Raw genomic sequence first — 19,522 nt, forward strand, 5'->3', positions numbered from 1 at the left:
GTGCGTTGGAACAACAGCAAATCCCACTAGACCTTCATACGGCAACATGTTCGTACCTCCTGCTCCCTCCCTGTGCTAATTATGTATAGCTTGTTTATAAGTGTCTGTTTGTATTTCCTGTGTGTGTGTATGTGTTTGTTCTGTTTGTATTCCGAAGTAATTCATTACTGCTACAACGCGTCCGCGCTACTGTGCGTGCATATGTTTCAGAATGTGTTCGGAACGGCATTAAACAGCATCTTCCCCACTTCCAAACATGCAAATTGCTTGCTACTGCTGGAGTACAGAGATTGTTTGCTCTGTTGGGGGACTGTTTACACCCCTTATGCATGACGGGGCAGCTCCTCTCTAGTGGTGTCTGCGAGAGGTTAAGATAAAACAGCTTTTGTCATCTCTATTGCTCCCACTGGGTCTATTTGTTTCAAGGCCAAATCAGTTCTGAGTGGGAAGTCTTCTGGACATCCAGAAAATAAGACTCCAAACAAACGAGCGAATCAGTTGCTGTTTTGGGAGAATGAAGAATGAGCTGGATGGTGAGACGACAGACTGATGGATGGATGGAGAAGATGAAAGAGCTCGGAGACAGAGATAAGACAGAGAGGCAGAGAAAGAGGGACACAGACAGGGGGGACAGGGAGATTCAGTGTTTTGGTGTCTTACTCTGCCAGAAGGGAGGTTGCAGTTTTCCAGGGCTGTCTCCACTCGCTTCCTGTCTGCTGAGAACATCCTGAAGATACTGCGGGGGACACAAAAACACAACCCGTATGAGTGATCACAGAAAACGCCACACAGACAGATGAGCTCTCACTCTGATCCTCTGTGTTAAACCGATAGAAAGTTCTGACGTAGCAGCAGCAAACAGTAACAAGGATGGAAGAGGAAAACAGAAACTAATACAACCGCATAATTGCGGGGAAAATGACAAAGAAAATGCCAAGATGAAAAATGAAACTGTAATATATGCAGAACAAGAAAGAAAGATCTGAATAGAGACAATGCGGGGAAAAGAATAAAACTAATTCAGTCTAATATAACAGCCCTGCAATAAATGCTTTATTCATGAAGGCTATGTTATATTCCGTTTTTGTTGAAACTGTTTTAGAGAGCTGCTGAGTTCCTGTGCATATTGGAGGCTGTAGTTATACCATTATATTAAGAAGTGTTTCTACTAAGGAGGTCAATGGATTAAAATATTTAATCACGATTAATTGCAAGTTTTTTTATCTGCTCAAAATGTACCTTAAAGGGAGATTTGTCAAGTATTTAATACTCTTATCAACATGGGAGTGGGCAAATATGCTTTCTTTATGCAAATGTATGTATATATTTATTATTGGAAATCAATTAACAACACAAAACAATGACAAATATTGTCCAGAAACCCTCACAGGTACTGCATTTAGCATAAAAAATATGCCTAAATCATAACATGGCAAACTGCAGCCCAACAGGCAACAACAGCTGTCAGTGTGTCAGTGTGCTGACTTGACTATGACTTGCCCCAAAACTGCATGTGATTATCATAAAGTGGGCATGTCTGTAAAGGGGAGACTCGTGGGTACCCATAGAACCCATTTTCATTCACATATCTTGAGTTCAGAGGTCAAGGGACCCCTTTGAAAATGGGCATGACAGTTTTTCCTCACCAAAATTTAGCACAAGTTTGAGGCGTTATTTAACCTCCTTCCCGACAAGCTAGTATGACATGGTTGGTACCAATGGATTCCTTAGGTTTTCATATGATACCAGTATCTTCACTCTAGCTTTAAAACTCAGCAATAAACTTCCAAAAGATGGATTGCATTAATGCGTTAAAGAAATTAGTGGCGTTAAAACGAATTTGCATTAACGGGTTATTATAGCGTTAACTTTGACAGCCCTAGTTTCTACAATATTTACATACAAATATGTGTACACATACACTGTAGCATTTACTTGATGATCTTTGCTTATTCAAATGTAAAAGGTACAATACACCACCTACAATACGATGTGGTTACTGCTGTTCACACCCTCTCAACTCCAGATGGCAACACCATATGTACATAAAAAGTGACAATGTTGTCAATCCTTTATAAAAGACAATATAACCCCAGACATGTTTGCGAAGATGAGCACATAAAGCTATATTGTTGTCGTTGCTTCTTATTATTATCATCCCCATTACAGTGACCATTATCATTATCATTACCGTTATCATATTACAGTTTCTTAGACACATCCTATCTCACCAGTCGCAAAACAAGGCTTTTGTCTTGGATGAATAATCATGCAGATAAAACGGTTCCACAACACATAACTAACCATCGTGTGATCGCTGTCCTGTGAAAAATATGCATCTTCAAAGCTTCATGTTTTCATGAGCTAAGACAGCTTTGTGACACCGTATTTTTCAGATATCCCAGTGGGGGGTTTAGCATTGGAGATGCACAATTTTCACTGGACCTGCCTCATCCGTCATTTTGAATGTAGAGACTGTGTGGTCGGGCTACTGTCCTGTTTTATTCTAGTGTATATAGACAATAAATGAGATTTACTGCGATGAACCCCAGTGACGTTCCAGCTACCGCTGGTCTTTTTCCGTTGGCCACGGCCTGTTTTAATTACATGCAGCGGTATTCCTGTGCAGATCCGTCAGCGCTGTACTGTATGCTCAGCGGGAGAGCAGAGTCAAGCTGACATTAGTCAAGCTGACATGTCCTCCCAGCTACGAGGTTAATTCCCTAAACGGCAAGGAGTGTCTCTCTGCCTCTCTGTGTTGACACCCACTGTTTTCCTCTGCAGCTCTGAGGGAGGTTATCGCAGAAGTTCACTGTTGCGCCGCTTGAGAGCTCGACTCGACTAATGGAGACGGAGAGAGTTGGGTTTTCAATGAGCTGATGACAAAAACTCCCAGATGAGTGAAACTCATATCAGGAAATTCTCACGCGCATCACACACACTGGCAGATGTTGAGGTGAAGTTGGTGACTGATATAAATGGGGCTATCCAAGGGCATACTATCACACACAACACACACGTGTGTACACATACGCAAACCAATAAGGCTGGGCTCTTTACAGATAGGAGAAAGGTAGAAATAATGGAGAAAATTTCACCGCAGAGCTGAAGAGTCATGAGAAGAACAAAAGGGGGTATTGCGGCGACAGAAGAGAGGGGAAACATATTCTAATAAATGCACATACATACGCTGAGAAAGCGTGTATACTGAAGCGTATACACGCCGAGAGTAACGAGAGAAGGCAGAGGAAGCAACGCATTGATCAAAGAGTGGAGAGGTGGCAGGGGAGAGAGGGATGAGTCAGAGAGACTTACTTCTTGACGGGGATTCGGCCCTCAGGGTTGAGCTGCAGCTTCATCCGAGTGTATCTGTATTGGACAGAGCACGCACACACACCTTATACAAAATGAAATCAGCAGTTTGTCTGTGTGTGAGTAATGCTCAAATGTAATATCTGTGTGTGTGTGTGTGTGCTTGCTTGTGTGACTGAGGGACATAAACATTTGGCATGTCTGTCTATGTGCAAACTCACAGTACATACACACTTGTATGTCGCTATAACACCGAGCGGCTGACTGCATGCGAAGAGTTCTCCGTGCACAGCATGAATATTTGGCTGTGTTTACATGACAGGTTTGAATTGTGCGCTAATCCCTGGAAGTCTTGCATTGGCAGCCCAGAGCCATGCAGCAGCAGCAGCAGCAGCAACACGGGCAGCGCAGCCTGGGCTATAAATAGCTTCGCTGCAACAGGAGCTATCATTACAGGCTGGGCTTTAAGTGGCTGCTGGCTAATAATTAATATCCATTACAGTGTCCACTTCATAGGGCAGGCCGGGTGCCACAGGCAAAGTCACCGATGACTGTAATGGTTAACAGGGGCGTACTGGGTTTTTTTCTCTTCATAAAGGAGAAAATGTGAAGTGAAAATGTTGATGTCACTAGAGCTAGATAAGGTTGGTTTCTGAATAGTAAGGAAAGAAGCAGGTGTTTCTTGATGCTCTCATCTGTCTTACAACTACCTGTATTATTCATTAAGACGGGAAAACAGATCACTTGTATCTGTCTCTGTTTTACTCGCCACTTTCTCTTTCTCTGTCTTGATGCTGAACCAAGAAGGTCACTTAATTCACCTCCAGTAATAAACCTACTTATTTCTGCACATCTACTTACGTTTTTTGACATGGGATGGAATGCAAAACATAAAACTACAAAGCTGGTAAAGTTTTCTAGCATAGTCACATGTCATCCCATTGTAAAACATGCAGTTCTAGAGCTAATCATTGATAAAGCACAAGGCTACATTATCCAAGGAGTGGCCTCACCCCTATGGCATAGGGGATCGCAAAACAACATTATGTAGCAAGCAGCCACTTAAAGGACCAGTGTGTAACAGTTAGGGGGATTTATTAATAAGTATGTTTCCTTTAGTATATAATCACCTGATAATAAGAATCGTTGTGTTTTCATTTCTACAGTAGCCAGAACGGACAAACCAAACTCTGTTAACTTTTCCTGCTTGAGCCAGAGTCAATAACGTCGCTCTCTCACGTCAAGGCCGCTCTCTCTCTCTCTTGCTTCACAACTCACTTCTCACACACACTCTACGCACGCTCTCTGACGAGTGTCCGCATGGCCAAAGTGACATTACACCATCAGACATGGCCCGTCCATGCAGCCTGTCTAGGCAAATTCAAATTTTTCTAACTATGGGCGGAGAAAATAGAGAACTTTGAGGAGCTTTGAGAATGTCTGCTCATGTCCGTATGGCCGTCATTGCGGAAAGCATTACCGGAGCTTAACTCTCCGCTCAGTCCTCCCTTTCTAAGACTGTGGTAACGTGAGCTGCCGAGTGCAAAACCGTGGTAACGCTGTTCACCTCGCTCAGAGGTCATATTTACAATAATGACACAACTTTAGGAGCAACGGAAGTCAGATAGCGGCTGGTTGTACCACGGTTTTGCACTCTGCTGTTCACGTTACCTGTAGTTTCACAACATGTCAGAGAGCTACGTTGGCCTTCAGGTAACAAAAAACGTGAGGCCCTGTCTAGAGCCAGTGTTTGGTTTGTCCATTCTGGGCTACTGTAGAAACATGGCAGAGCAACATGGCACATTTCGTTGAAGAGGACCCGCGCCCTGTGTAGAAATGAAGGGCTCATTCTAAGCTAACGAAAACACAATAATTCTTAGTTTCAGGTGATTAAACACTAATGAAAACATAGTTAAGAATATTATATTCCATTTCTGCTAATAGATCCACCAAAATGTTACACACTGTTCCTCTAAAGACATGCTGGGTTCTGTTTTATTTCCTGTTGCTATATTACAACATTAAGAGCTAGCAATGAGATATAACCACATGCAGAAGAACATCAACGTCTCCTCACACTGTAGCTGTAAGAATCTCCATATTTGTAAGCAAGCCGTGCACCAACAACCGCTGCTGCGAGCAACCAGCGTGACTGCGAAACCTGCTCTATTCAATTCTATTCAGCTCTCTCCGTGTACTATGTGGTCGATGGCCACTTTTATTGTCTCATAAGTCAATTAGACTCCTCGGGGGTGCGAGTTAATGGCTTCTGTTTACTGATAAACATCAGACAGCTGGGAGTTGTCACCAAGCAGGACCCCGGCAAAATTCTCTCAATACAATACGGAGGATTCATATTTGGCTTCGCTCAGTCACTCACTACGCACATAAATCAGATGTGAACCGCGGGTCAGTGTGTGTGCGTTCCGATCAGATCAATATGAGCGTGGCGCTGTTAGCCGTCGGACACCGTTATTACACAGGATCAGAGGTGGTGTGACGGCGATTGATGATAACTGTCTCGCTGGACAAATAGCCACTGATGGAGGCTCGGGGTGATTTATGTAACAGTCTGGAGCCAACAAAACGGTGACTCCTCTTTAACATTTTGACACCACCTCAATTTCAAGTCAACAAACCCAACCTGTGTAAGGATGTACTGACACACATCTGTCATTATGTCATCAATGCAACAAGAGTATAGGCTACAGCACCATATAAAGGCACACTCACACACATACATGCTGCACTCCTGCGCCGAGAAGCCAACTGGGATGCACAGAGTTGGGTTCATAAACTAATACACATTTCCAGCTGTTTTATTTATCCTCCTCCGTCCTTCCTGTCTGTTTTCTCTCTCCATCGATGTGAGGTGAAATGACCTTTACAAACTCAAACCCCTCAGGCTGCGTTGGGGAGCTGTGAAAAGCTACCTCTTGTTTGTGTGTGTGAGTACAATACAGCCCATATGTACTTTGGTGTGTGTGCTGCAGGGTTTATGATGTTTTGTTGCATACTTTGCTCAGTTCCGTGCGTGTTACAAATATGCTTTTGCATGCTGTTGTGAGTATACTTATTGTGCATAGTTGGGGAGTTGGAGCACTTGTCATATGTCATATGTGTCTTTTGCACATGATGCCTCATTTGCTTTTCCCTGCTGTTTCTGGTTATGTAAAACACAGTACATATCTGATGTGACGCTGGTGAAGACTGACATTATTTTTGTTTCTAGCAGACCTGATTTTCATATTTATCTGTGGGATTTACATTTTTTGTGCGACTGCTTGTGTGAGTATTTGTGTTTTTGTGTGTGTGTGTGTGTATGTATGTGTGGATGACATACGCTTTCTCCAGGCAGTCCTCTCTGGACATGTTCTGTACAAAGAGGTTAGATGCCAGGTTGAACAGCTCTTCCGCCCATTCCTGCAGTAAATAAAACACACACGTACAGAGTCAGATGCAACAAATCCCCAGTGCTTGTAGAGGGTTGAAATGTGGTGGTCTGTTATAGCGGCCATGTGTTAGGAATAAACAAAGACAGTAGTTTGCATATGTGGATGTGTTGATAATGTCCATTTGAATTCAGAAAACCCTGAAGCTACACACCATGTAGTTATCACAACAGAGAAATGGTGCCTGAACTGAACAGGGAATACATGGGAACGTATTTAATCCCACCTATTTATCACCACCTAAAAAATACAGAAGTTGAGATACTGATCACATTATTGTTATGAGATATTTTCATGATTTTAACTAGAAAAGTGCACTCAGTAGAGTGCAGATCTCCGCAAGTAGGTGTGTCTCCATCTCCCCTCCCAAACAAAGAAGAGTTGAATCTCACTCGATTGCCCCTCCCGGCTCCCTTACAGTCAAGATAGCGACAAAGATAACAAGAACGGGGAATTTATTCATCTCGTATCGTGCCTTACTTTGGTGGATCATAACATATCTGGTGTGGAATTAATCTGCAGATGCTCCGGTTCAAAATAAGACCAAACTTTTCTATGGATGTCAGTTTTTGAGTTGCGACAAAGGCCAAAATGTGTAGGTATGGCTTGTTTTTAGCATAGCTGATTGCCGGAGATGCCTTTTTCTGCCGAAGCAGTTGTTGATCACCTGCGGCCCCTATCTTTCCTTTAAGAGGAGTGAGGAGTCAGCAGTCAATGACAGTCAATAAAATAGGATTTTCAAAAATTGTGAATAAACGCAACCACAAGAGGTCCTTGACCATAGTCATGAATGAGTACAAAAAATATCAGACTGATGGGTCCAGTATAGGGATGCTAATTAAAAAAAAAAATTCGGACTGATAGCTGTCCCTTGTTAACCGATCATTACTTATTAACCAACAAGATTGGTGCGTCGCATTCAGGGGTGCAGTATGGTTGAAGTGCCTTACAAGCCACCCAGCTGCAACAACAAGCAGATGCACAAACAGGTTAAATCCATCATTTATCGCCAGCTGCAGTGTATGCGCCAAACAGACAACTCAGTCATCAGTTCACCCGTCCGGGAGAGTTACTGTCGCAGCAATGATGCTGCGTGTATTGTCGTGGACACATGCAGCCACTTTCCCAGTAAAAGTCTCCGCCACATCAATTAGTTCAGCTACAGCTGTGTGTCTGCCTAGCGTACTCTGTCAAGGTGTCCGCCAGTGTATTGTAAGCCAGGCGTAAGGTTAGCGTTAGTGTCCGGTCAAGAGACACAGTGTGTGTGTGTGTGTGTGTGTGTCGAAAGTGAGTATGAAGTTATAAGTAACATTATAGCTATGATCGTGGCAGTGCAGTGTGTGTACAGTTTATTTGTCGGTGAATAAATGCTACAACTCCTCAAGACCCAAGCCAAGTTCCTGTGTGTTGCCAGCCACCTGCTGATTAAAGTGAAGGGGGGTTACACCGGCTCAGGCTTACTTAAGGTGGGCTGTTAAGGTGGACCAGCTATTCTCCTTTAAGTGACAAGCCGCTGCTCTGCTTTTTGCTCAGCATTTTATTAATTTTTTACCATTTCTTTTAAGTGTTTAACTGATAGCATTTTCTGTTTTGTCTCTATTATAATTCACAGGCACGCCTAGATGTGTTTCACTTTATTCAGTTGAAAACCTTTCCTCAGTCTTTTCAGGAAAAAGTTTCATAAACACTGATCGCACAGACACGAATGAAACAACTTGTCATTATAATTGTTTTGTTGTTACCTTCGCCGTCTCCTCCTGGAAGGCCATGAAGTTCAGATAGGTGATGTTGACCATGTCGGGGCCGCTCACCACCGTCAGCATCCTGTTCTCCATCTTCCCCACCAGTGTGCTGACATCCAGTAGCTCACGCAGCTTGGCTTCCTGGACAACGAAACACAAACGAGACAGAAAGTGTGTCATCACCGAGATCAAACTGAGCAAACCGATGAAAGTCGTCAAGCGAAAGGTGTAAGGTGCGTTTTCATATCAAAATCAGTCACAGTGATATCATACCAACTCCTACGCACTGTAAACTACCCCACCTTTACAACAGTGGACTACAGTTCATCCAAACCTGCATCCAAAACCTCTAACATCCAAGGCAAATGACATAAAACAGGCCATGAAAAAGAAAGACAAGGTATAAGGAAGTGAGAGACAGTACTGCTGTGTTTCAGGGTTTTGTGGTTTAGTGTTGAAATTTACAACAAAAATTGCCCTCTGAGTGCACTGAACTGAAACAAGACCTGCCAGTATTTGCGAATTCGCACCTTGTCTGGCAGCTGATTTATGTGATTAATGAGAGGTCAGCTGTCTGAGGCAGTCGGTGTGAGGAGCGAGGTGAGACGCTACAGCCCCGGTAGATCTAAATGTGACTTGCAGGTTCCGTATTACAGGCTATAAAAGCAGCAAACAAGGTGGGTTAAGCAGCTCTATGATAGGAGACATTCCAAGAGTAAACTGATTAAAGGGGCTGGAGGCACTGAACTGATATTAAAATACACTTAGTGGTACAATATGTAGACTTTTACTGTTTCAAAGCACAGGAGACCACCAAATATCAGCAGGGGATTTATAGTGGTATTTACTATAAATGACCCCGCTACAACTCCAAATCCTGAGAGCTTAGTGGTTTTCTTGCTTTCCAGCTCGTTTTCAGGTCAGAAAACATCCTCCCATATGATCACATTTTTGGTTTAACTGTGGAAAATGGTACTAAGAAGAGCAGCAGTGTCTCATGACCAGGTATAGAGATCCCATTAGGATGCTGTTTTGAATAAATGCTTTCACAAAATACTGCTAATTCATGAGAAGAAATTATCTCCACCGTGAGCGATGCAATTTTCAGATTCAATACAACTTTAATTCCCTGTAACCTTCCTCATCCAACAAATTGAGCAGGTTAAATGAGTCTGTTGCAAGACGTCCATTGTATAAAAACATCGGGGGCTGGCAACAGTTCAGTTCACACAGAGAAAAAAGAAATGTGAAAGAATTTGTATTCAGCGGGGCTAACTGTCTGGGGAAAACGAAACCAAAGTAATTTTAGCAAATATACATTTAGGCAGCTCATCTTTAGCGCGAATCATATAAAAAACAAACTAGCTCTGAGGCGCAAGACAGGAATAATAACAATGATCTTTTTTCTCTCCTTTTTTGCAGCCCAGTACGCACGCAGCATACAAAATGGTTGCTCCGGCTTAATTAACACAACAAAAAAGCCCTGTAAAGGATTTTGCAGTGAAAGCAAATGAGCTCCCACTAATTTAACCAATCAAACAAAGAGCATTGTGTCCTGTGTCACGCTGATAAATGTCCTCTACACGTCCCTCACGCCCCCCAATCAAATTGTGCGGCTTAGCGGCGCCCATTATTATCACGCTGAACTTTTCTGAGGCAATACGTTTTCCCTATTGAAGAATCTCTCCCCTCTGACAGACTGTCTGTCTGCATGCTTCTCACAGAAGCATTCACAGTTTAATGGAGAGCTGCTTTCTTGAATGAAAATAATTTCCAGAAGAGAAGAAGTCATATAACTAACTCTACATACAGCACATTGCAAAAATGATAAGTTGCCAGTGTTTTGTGATTAGGTTAGAGTTACATGATTCTGGGCTTGACCACCAATCAATTGGACACAAAGTGCTGATTTGAACGAGGATCCATCACCGTCCACTTACGTAATCTGACGCCACCAGCCCCATCAATCACTGCATAAAAAGCCACTTTCAATTTGCTAAAACACACAATGCCCACGAACCCTTTGAGGGATGCTTTTGGCAGGCTGCCGAAGATGAAAGGCTTCAGAGACGACAGTAAGATGCATATTTCATTTATTGCAGCGCTCGAACGTCAATACAATTTGATACTGCTCTGACGTTATACTTGTAGCCATTAGGCCGAACATGCGGCTCATCTTCTTGTACGCAGTCAGCGCGGGGCTGATCTGGGAGGGAGCCTGCAGGCACTCACTGCACATCAACTGGAGAAGCATCAGCAGTACTGGACTGAGTCGGAGAGAAACAAGCTGATGTCAGGGGGGGCGGATCCTGCTGGATAGGAGGAAGAGGAGGAGGAAAAATGAAGAGAAAGAGAAGTAAAGCCATGAAAAGAGAAGAAGAGAGGAGTGGGTTCAGCCGTGTGAGCGAAATGTAATTTGTGCTGCTGCATTGTGGGAGCCATTGGAGGCATGCCTGAGGTCCCAGTCGCCACAAAGATGAGAGATTTAGAGCTAAACAGGCTATGGGTGGCGGTCGACGGACACTATAATCTGAAAGTGAAAGTCTCTGCTCCGTGTGGAGTCTCAGCTCAGAGTAGCAGGTGTTTGTATTTCACAAACGGGATGAGAGACAGACAAGATGATGGCGGAGGATTTGGTGTTATGGTTTCTATTTGGCAATATTTCAGATTTAAACCCAATGCTATAAGGGAACCATAACGATAATGAGGAGGTAGTCGCTGTAAAGAGGACGGAGCGGTTACAGCCGGGGTGCACGGCAGAGCAGTGCCGGGTGGAAACCTGCAGCCTCGCAGCGAAAGCTTGACCGGCGAGGCCAGACACCCGACGTTAAAGATCAACATAAGCGTTCTATACATATTGACCGTCATCTTTTTTTGTTAAATGTCCGGTGTATAATCGTTAACACCGGTGTTGTATATTCCCCGGTAGGACATTTTCCTCACCGTCACATCCCCTATGGTGTGGTTTAAAGCAAGAGGATACTTGACTTGGACCATTTCTAAGAGTGTATGCGTGTGAATTTGTGTCGTGTGTTTATTCAGGCATACATGTTAGCAGCTGTGGCGTGTCAGTGCTGGAGCCCTTCTCAGTCACTTAGCATTCAGGTGGAGCTGCTGCAGCCTGAGGAAATACACACACTTCCTCTTCCTGCCTCGGTTTGTCACCAGGCCCTACCTGTCACCAGCCCTGCACTCAAACTGTGTCACACTCTGTTGGGCACAAGGGAAAGGATTCAGATTGGCAAAGGGAAGCAGAGCCACGCCTCAGGTCATTAAACCTGCAGCAAGGCACCTGTCTAAAGTCAAACACACGCCAGCTTGGACGCACACACAAGAGAGCAGACATGCGTTAAAGTCAAGTAGGAAGAAATCAAGACACCCACACACACATATGAATGCCCACACTGTCACATGAGAGACATCACATCAAAGGAAATGTCAATATGAATGATTGATGATGATCCAACTACCTACACACATGCCACTCAACACTGCGCCATAGATGTGATGGCAGGGAGTAAAAACCTTCAGAGATTCACTTTAAAATAAGCAGAGAAGATGACACAAAGGAAGTGCTACTATTCTAATTTTGGAAAAGTAGTAGTGGCAATATTTATTTTCTTTTTTTTTAATGAAGCGTTTCGCTTAAAAAAATATGCTGGTGGCGGTTGAAATAATTGATTAGGTGTCAAGGAAAGCAGCTTTAATAAGCGAACAGTGCCTCGTTCAAGGAAGGTGCTAGTGGTGTACAAATCGATGTCACGGTTTCTTCAGAGGAACTTTTTTTCTCCTTAATGTACCAAACTCTCACAAGACATATATTTCACAGAGAACTGCGTAAAAAAAAAGAGAGAAAAAAGGCCATTCTGGTTGGCATCTTGAGAATGTTGCACTTTATTTGACCCTGCCAGGCAGGCTGTGCAGTTTGCAGCAGTTCACACTACATTTTTTAAAGCATCTGCACTTGTGAAGTGAAAGGATGTTTAAGAAGCTCAGAGCTCGATGATTTCAGGGGGGTTTTGATAACATTAAATATTGTATGATTTATATAAGCTGTGTGTAGCGTTTGGAACCTGGTGTAAACTGTCAGACGCTATCATCGTCTGCTGTGCGTATCACCTCATTTGACCTCACACTTTTACGCGCTCCTCATGAATTGCTAATCCCTTGATCTCGCAAAACACCCCAATTATGGCCCTCTCCACCTCGGAGAACCACAGGTAGAGACAAACATAACCTCTGACGAGTTGAAGTGCATCAGTATTCAGAGGAGTGCATCTTGACGTATGGAGCTGTGACAATGAAGAGCAGCGCTGCAGGTTACGAGCGGGGGCATCCTCCCGCTGCTGGCTAGCCTTGTTAACTAACAGAGCGGCAAGATGCTGCTGGTGGGGCAGTAAAGAGCCTCGGGCGTTTTGGAAGGAAATTATGGCATATCAAGCTAGGGGTGATGTTCTCATTCTGCCACACAAACACTCATTTTTACGCACCCATGTGTGGGGAAAAGATGCGACAGTAGCTAGATGATGATCTGCCTAAAGCCAATTACCTTTATGCCATTTTAGTGGTGTGCCAAGGGTTTGTTCAAGTGTGTTTTTTGTGTGCCTATTTGATGTGCGCTTTCTTGTTTATCAGCCAGCGTGAGTCACAGAGTCTACAGAGCATTTCTCCCACAGCAGAGCTAAATCCCGAGACGACTCCCTCTCCCGGCGATGCAGTCATTTATTTAAGAGGGTCACGCCGCATCTGCAGGGCATGTTTTAAACATTAGCCACATCATAACTTACACAGACAGAAAGCATTGAAACATTGATCCCATTAGAAGAGAGAGAGAGCCCCGTCTTCCTCGCCAAGCCAAAGACGTTTCCTGCAAATGACCTCCTCCTAATCATCCGCACGCATGCATGCGCACACGCAGACGCACGAAAAATGTAGACGTCGCATTCTTCAAGCATACAGATGCCTTCAGTTGCAGTCTAAGTAAACACACGTAGGCAGTGTATCAGTGGATGTATCTGCCCTGCAAATGATGTGCTGTACATGCTGCATGTATACCTTAATAGGGATGCACAGATCTGACGTTTTCAGTCCCGATACCGACAGCGATTGCTGGGCTTTGGGTATCGGCCGATAACGAGCACCGATCCGATACCAGTGTTTAATTAATAAGCTGTATGCCTCGCTGTGTGGAAGTGACTTTTATGTGTAAGGCAACAATAGGTTTGACTTAAACATCGCTTTCCTAACTTTGTAAAACAAAATGTCACAAATAAATACATAGATATAAATTTATTTAATTATTTATTATTATGATAAATCGTACACCAGCAACTTGGTAAAAAATCTTCAAAATTAACAGGAATTACAGTTCAAGTGTAAACCTTCTTAATGCAGCAACAAAATTGGTCAAAACAGGAATTAAAGATATATATATAGTATATAAACATAGAATTGAATTGAATAGCCGGCCCCATTGTCATCGATATCCGATCCGCTATCTAAGTAAGTATCGGCCCGATATTCGGTACAGTGTCAGTACCGGTGCATCCCTATACCTTAACTGCAAGATCTCAGCATAGTGTGACCATATACTGAACACTGCTTCAAATACATTTTTAAAAAGTTTTTCAGAACGGTCAAGAAGCAGGTAAAAAGATGACGACACTTGCAGAAAGTTCAACAGCCCTGCAGCTAAACGGACTGTAGAAGCCGCATGCAGAGACACACACACAAACAAAGAGACAAACAAACAAAGAAACTTTTAAAAAAAGAAAGTTCTACACTTCACACCCTCACAGTGGGGAACGACAGTATGGAGCATTTCTGCTACAGGGGGACAACATGTAGTTCAGCTTTAAAGCTTTGCTGATCAAACGGCCTGTTTGATTCAGCCTCGATAGCAGCAGCCTTTCATATACAGATGGAAAGAGCTGTCTGCTCCCATTACAGCTCTGCAGTTTCTTATTTTAAACTTCCTCAGCTTGGAAAATGCCTCGCTAATTTTTCTAGCTTGGGGTGAATCTCGGCCACCATACAGTGCAGTCACAGTGTGTGTACAGACTGAGGATAAGCCGCGGATAAACCTCTCACAAACAACTGTAATGTAAACACGACGAGAGAACGTGAATGGGAACAGAAGATGGAAGGTGAATCAGAGAGGGATCAGGAGGGAGTCTTTCATTCTGGGTCTTCCATCTCCATCTCCCCCTCCTCCTTCCACTATCTGCATCCGGCTCTCATCCCTTCATCTGTGAGGCTCGCTGTCTCTGCTTCTTTTTATTATTCTCCCACATGGCCATAATTCATTTGAGCACTCAAGTGTCAGTGGATGCCGACCACCACAGTTTCATGAGGCGGAGAATTGCCCACAAGGCCAGGAGTAAAAGGTCAGCGCTTCATCAGTCAGCTGTCAGGTTATGCATCACTGACTGTGGGACCAAGTGTGCACACATTTTGGCTTAATGTGTGTGCGCCCCTGCAGTCATAAACCAAAAAAAGACCTTCTCAGAAACGGGAAAAGGGTTGTGCTACTGGTTGAGTGTGCCAAAACGATACTAATTACTTAAAATGATACTTATTTTTCCTTTAAGCCATCTGGCTCTCCTGCCTGCAATGCAGATGTATTGGCTACTTGTCCATCAATGATGCATCAGTGATGCACAGTTTGTGAGTTCAAGGATGCAGCGTAGCCAGTACAAGGATATGTATCAGCGGGAAATGTAATGATTTACACTGGAGGAGATGTAAAACCCCCCTCAGCTAAATATTTTCTCTTTATACTGCATGTGTTTGATTGAGGGGTTTAATGGTTCAGAAGGGAATTAGAGTAAAAAGAAAACCTGATTAGAGCGAAGCTTAAGATCATCATTAGCTCTCCACTGGAATACAGCGGTGATGTGTCGTTGGCGATCAGGCATGACGGCACAGGCTGAGAAAGTGCGTAGGAGGAGCTCATATGGACTTAACAGTTCCAGCTCTTCAATAGGGGCACTTCATTAACCCCCAAAGCAGTGAGACTTGACGCGAGAGACGGAGAGGTGGACAGAGGGGAGATGGAGTGCACATATCACGCCATTTCCAAAATGCCAGCACATCAGCAATAACTTGCGCTGACAGGCACCCATTTTCATGTCTTGGGGAAGTGGCCTACCATTCACACCCAATGCTAATCATCTCATGACGCACAGTGGAGCTGAACTGAGCATCAAACCGGGAGAGTGAGTTATACAACCACTGTAGTTCTCATTTTATCATGAATAATCTAATCGTGAACTGCACCAACTTATTACAGATCAAGCTTCGTTCTGCTGCACAGCCAGACTTCTGTCAAACTTTCATTATGCCCACAGGGCAACTGGACTCCTCACCTCAGGCAAAAAATGTATTAGAAAGAAATTGAGGAAGCTGAGGTGAATTTGATGTATCGTCCCAGAAACTTTTATAATTTCATAGAACTGCTTCTAATTCCACCCAGCACATTAAAGGAAAACTATTTATTGGATTTTTATGCCTGGAGCAGTTCTGACAGAGTGGACTATTACATTTAGGCAATCTGCAGCTTGCTTGTTGTGTATTCCTGTTTTGCATAAATGTGATGTAATGCAAAGCTGATAGTAAATGCAGTCTTTGAATATATGATTTTGAATTTTAAGCAGTTGATTTAATTCCAGTGAGCAACCACCAGGTCTGAAAAGTGAAGCCAATATGGAAGTGCCTTAAACTTGCATTCTCTCTAATAGCCATCAGGAGGCGGCTGAGAAAATGAGCCTACTTCTCACTTGATTTATTACCTCAGTAAATATTGTAAACATGAGTTCATGATCTCAATCACTAGTTTCAAGTTTTCTTCAATACAGCATGATGTTCACTTAGTAAATTATGGTCCCATTTAGAGTCAAATAGACCATAAAGCCAGCCAATTAAACTGTTGCCAGGCTATTAAATAGGCGTTATCAGTCGCTATAAGACCAGTCGTAATTAAGACAGGAGCAGAAGCGGAAGTCAGGCGCTCTACTGTAGACAGTGTGAAACTCCATATGGGGTGGAGGTCGATGGTTAAATCACAGGGTTTTCACCCAGGAAACCAGAGTTCACATCCCGGGTGAAACCAACAATGTGTAGTTGTCTTTGTGTTCGTAGTTATTTTAACCCAAAACACGATGTTTTTCCCTAAACTTAACTCAGTGTTTTTTCTAAACCTAAAGAAGTTGTAGTTTTGTTGCCTATACCTAAAGAAACCTTTTTATTTGTGTCCAAAACGCAACATTTCATTCAGTTTTACGTGTTAAAACGTGTTGCTTTTAACTTTCACTTACACTTTTACAACGTAGTAGGTGTAGTAGGCCCCTAATGACCCACATCTATGGTGCTTATAAAGACTGATAATGCCTATTTAATGTCCTGATAACAGTCAAATCGGGTGATAAAGCAGGGTATGTTTTAGGGCGTGGCTACTTTGTGATTGACAGGTCGCTACCACAGCGTTGTCTGGTCTGGCTGTTGTCCGTGTTTTCGTCGTAGAACTTTAACTGTTTCACAGCATGTTTTCAGTTAATTATAACCTTTTTGGTCGCCTGAAATGTTGATTGTTGTTCGGTTGTACTTAGCTCCACTCTCTCGTGTCGCTTCTGGTTGCAAAAAACAACAACATGGCGACAGCCAAAAACCAAGATGGTGACAGCCAAAATGCCAAACTCAAGGCTTCAAAACAGCAGGCCACAAACCAACTGTGATGTCACGGTGACTACATCCACTTCTTACATAAAGCATATACATGTTTAATCCTGAATCTAAGAATAAAAATGATTGGGCTCAAGACAGATTTGAAGGGAGTCTGAAAGGAAGACAAAAGTCACCTGCCCACTATCACAGTGTTTAAGTGGAATAAAAGTGCTGATGTCTGACAGCTGTTGACAGCTGTGGCTGCAGCCCGGGCCAGAAAATGGCAGAAACTCCTAATTTAGTCTACCACCCCGCATAGGAAAACTCTTGACATCTCATTCAGGCTGCTGCTGTGTCATTGAGGAGAAACACATTCTTCTGGAAACATACGGTTGGCTTGACAGCATTTGACTGCAAATCACAGCCCTCTTCTCGATAACTAAATCATCTGATTTAACCGTCACCCGACAGAAAACTGTCACGGAGAATTGGCCGCAGAGGAGCTCTCACCGCTTCTGACGTTTCCTCCAACACATTTTTTTTCAATAACTCATCTCCTGAGCCGGAATAAGTGTGTGTGTGCACCTCCTACAAGGAAATAACATCTCATCAATTACCACAATATAATTGCTATGCAATCATTTCATTTATTTCGTACCACTTCATTCAAATAATCTATGATATTAAAACAAGCTAAACTAATGGTTTTTTTTTCATTTTACCGTCACTGTGACCGCAATCTGTCCCCCCGAAAAAAAAAAAAGAAGAAGAAAAGAATCTCTATTGACTGCACATGATGGCTGCAGGGCTTTGAAGAGAATAATGCATCAAAAATGGGGAGGAAATTGGACAATCTTGTTGAGAAATCTGCTTTGCTCCGGCACCAAGAGAAACACGAGGAGTTACTAGTACAGTTCTGATAATGTGGCACGAACATCACAGCTGGAATAACGCTTTCCACGCTGAATAAAGTACATTTTCACCACATAAATTAAATTTCTACTTATATAAATGAAAACTTTCACTTAGGGGCTGTACAGAAGTTGTCAGGGTGGGGAGGAGGGGTGAATCTTATATTCGATTTCACAAAAAAGAAAATCAATATATTCACAGCAAACAAAAAAAAATGGTTGTGGAAAGCAGCCAGTCTCAAATTTTGAATAAAGCTGTTATATAAATGGTTATTACAGCCCCACTGGATGAGTGAACCAGACACAGAGAGCATCTCTGTGCCTCCAAATCCCACTTTGTATTTGTTTGTTTAAAGATGCAAGGACTGTTCAAGGACAGACACACACACACACACACACACACGCACACACGCACACACACACACACACACACACACACACACACACACACACACACACACACACACACACACACACACACCACACACACACACTGATATAAGCCTGTATAAAACTTTACTTGTTGATCAATGACAGCAGGTTTCAATCCTTTGTTTTAAACACTCGCACTTACATTTGTATCACACTTTAAAATTAACTACAAGGTCTTGAAGACAAAATGTGTTGTTGTGTATCTTTCAAGCCGTATGGTGGGTGCAGATACAAAAAGTGCCACCCATAAAGCAAGTAGATGTTTTGCACTAAACCTCAAGGAGAACGTTTGTCATTGCAAACTCTCTAAAGAGAGACTTCATTGTAAAATACGTTCTTTAACAGCCGAGTCTTTACGTGCACATTCACAGACACCCAATCACAACAACACCTGGGCAAGACGCCGGAGAATACAAGATTATACTGCCATTAATGGCCCCAAAACAGACTTTTGTAGCAGATGCCGGAGTAACACGGGGAATAAGAGACCTGTAGGGAAGCAGACTGCCAGAATGGATTAAGAGGGAACATAAAAGCTTAGAGGGCAGGACATAAGGATAATTATACAGAGGAGACTAACCACATCTCTGTCACATAGAGTCCTTTTGCACCTCAATTCCTGGGAATGTAACCTGCATAACAATCTGTTACAAGGGCACATGCTCTGGATTCAGTGGCAAAAATGAGGTGGTAAATTTTACATGTGTTCATGCACTTGGGTGTGTGCACTCAAGGGTACTTGTGAGCCTCTAAGAGCAGGTCGGTGTCTGAGGGAGAGCAACCCTGTCTCCTGCATTCTGCACTGCATTCTCAATAGAGAGCTGCAGGAAAGCGACTAAACATTCTAATCTGCGACTAAATACGTTTCCCTCTAAATGTAATCCACAATGCAGTTTTGTTGTATGGAAACGTAGTTTTTTGGGGACAGGGCTGGTTAGAAGGAGTGAGAGAGTAGAAGCAAAGACAAAGAGGCGAGAGGACGCTTCACGCTGTGTGTGAATCATCGTGAAGG

General features: G+C 43.1%; 1 protein-coding gene across 3 annotated transcripts in view; it reads right to left on the reverse strand.

Annotated features, from left to right (window-relative positions):
* The window catches only part of LOC119476826 (1-phosphatidylinositol 4,5-bisphosphate phosphodiesterase beta-1), a 141,703-nt gene that overhangs the window by 60,095 nt on the left and 62,086 nt on the right, over positions 1–19,522 (reverse strand). For all 3 annotated transcript variants that reach the window (XR_005204115.1, XM_037750379.1, XM_037750378.1), the window contains exons 4-7: positions 8,507–8,647; positions 6,656–6,735; positions 3,316–3,369; positions 661–736 (exon numbers count right to left, since the gene is read on the reverse strand). Coding sequence is in view for 2 of the 3 variants with exons in the window: in XM_037750379.1 (XP_037606307.1) it covers positions 661–736; positions 3,316–3,369; positions 6,656–6,735; positions 8,507–8,647 (351 nt within the window). In the remaining variant the exon portion in view is untranslated. The remainder of the gene's footprint in view (positions 1–660; positions 737–3,315; positions 3,370–6,655; positions 6,736–8,506; positions 8,648–19,522) is intronic.

This window comes from Sebastes umbrosus, chromosome 18 (genome assembly GCF_015220745.1).
Source record: "Sebastes umbrosus isolate fSebUmb1 chromosome 18, fSebUmb1.pri, whole genome shotgun sequence".
Taxonomy (NCBI): Eukaryota; Metazoa; Chordata; class Actinopteri; order Perciformes; family Sebastidae; genus Sebastes; species Sebastes umbrosus.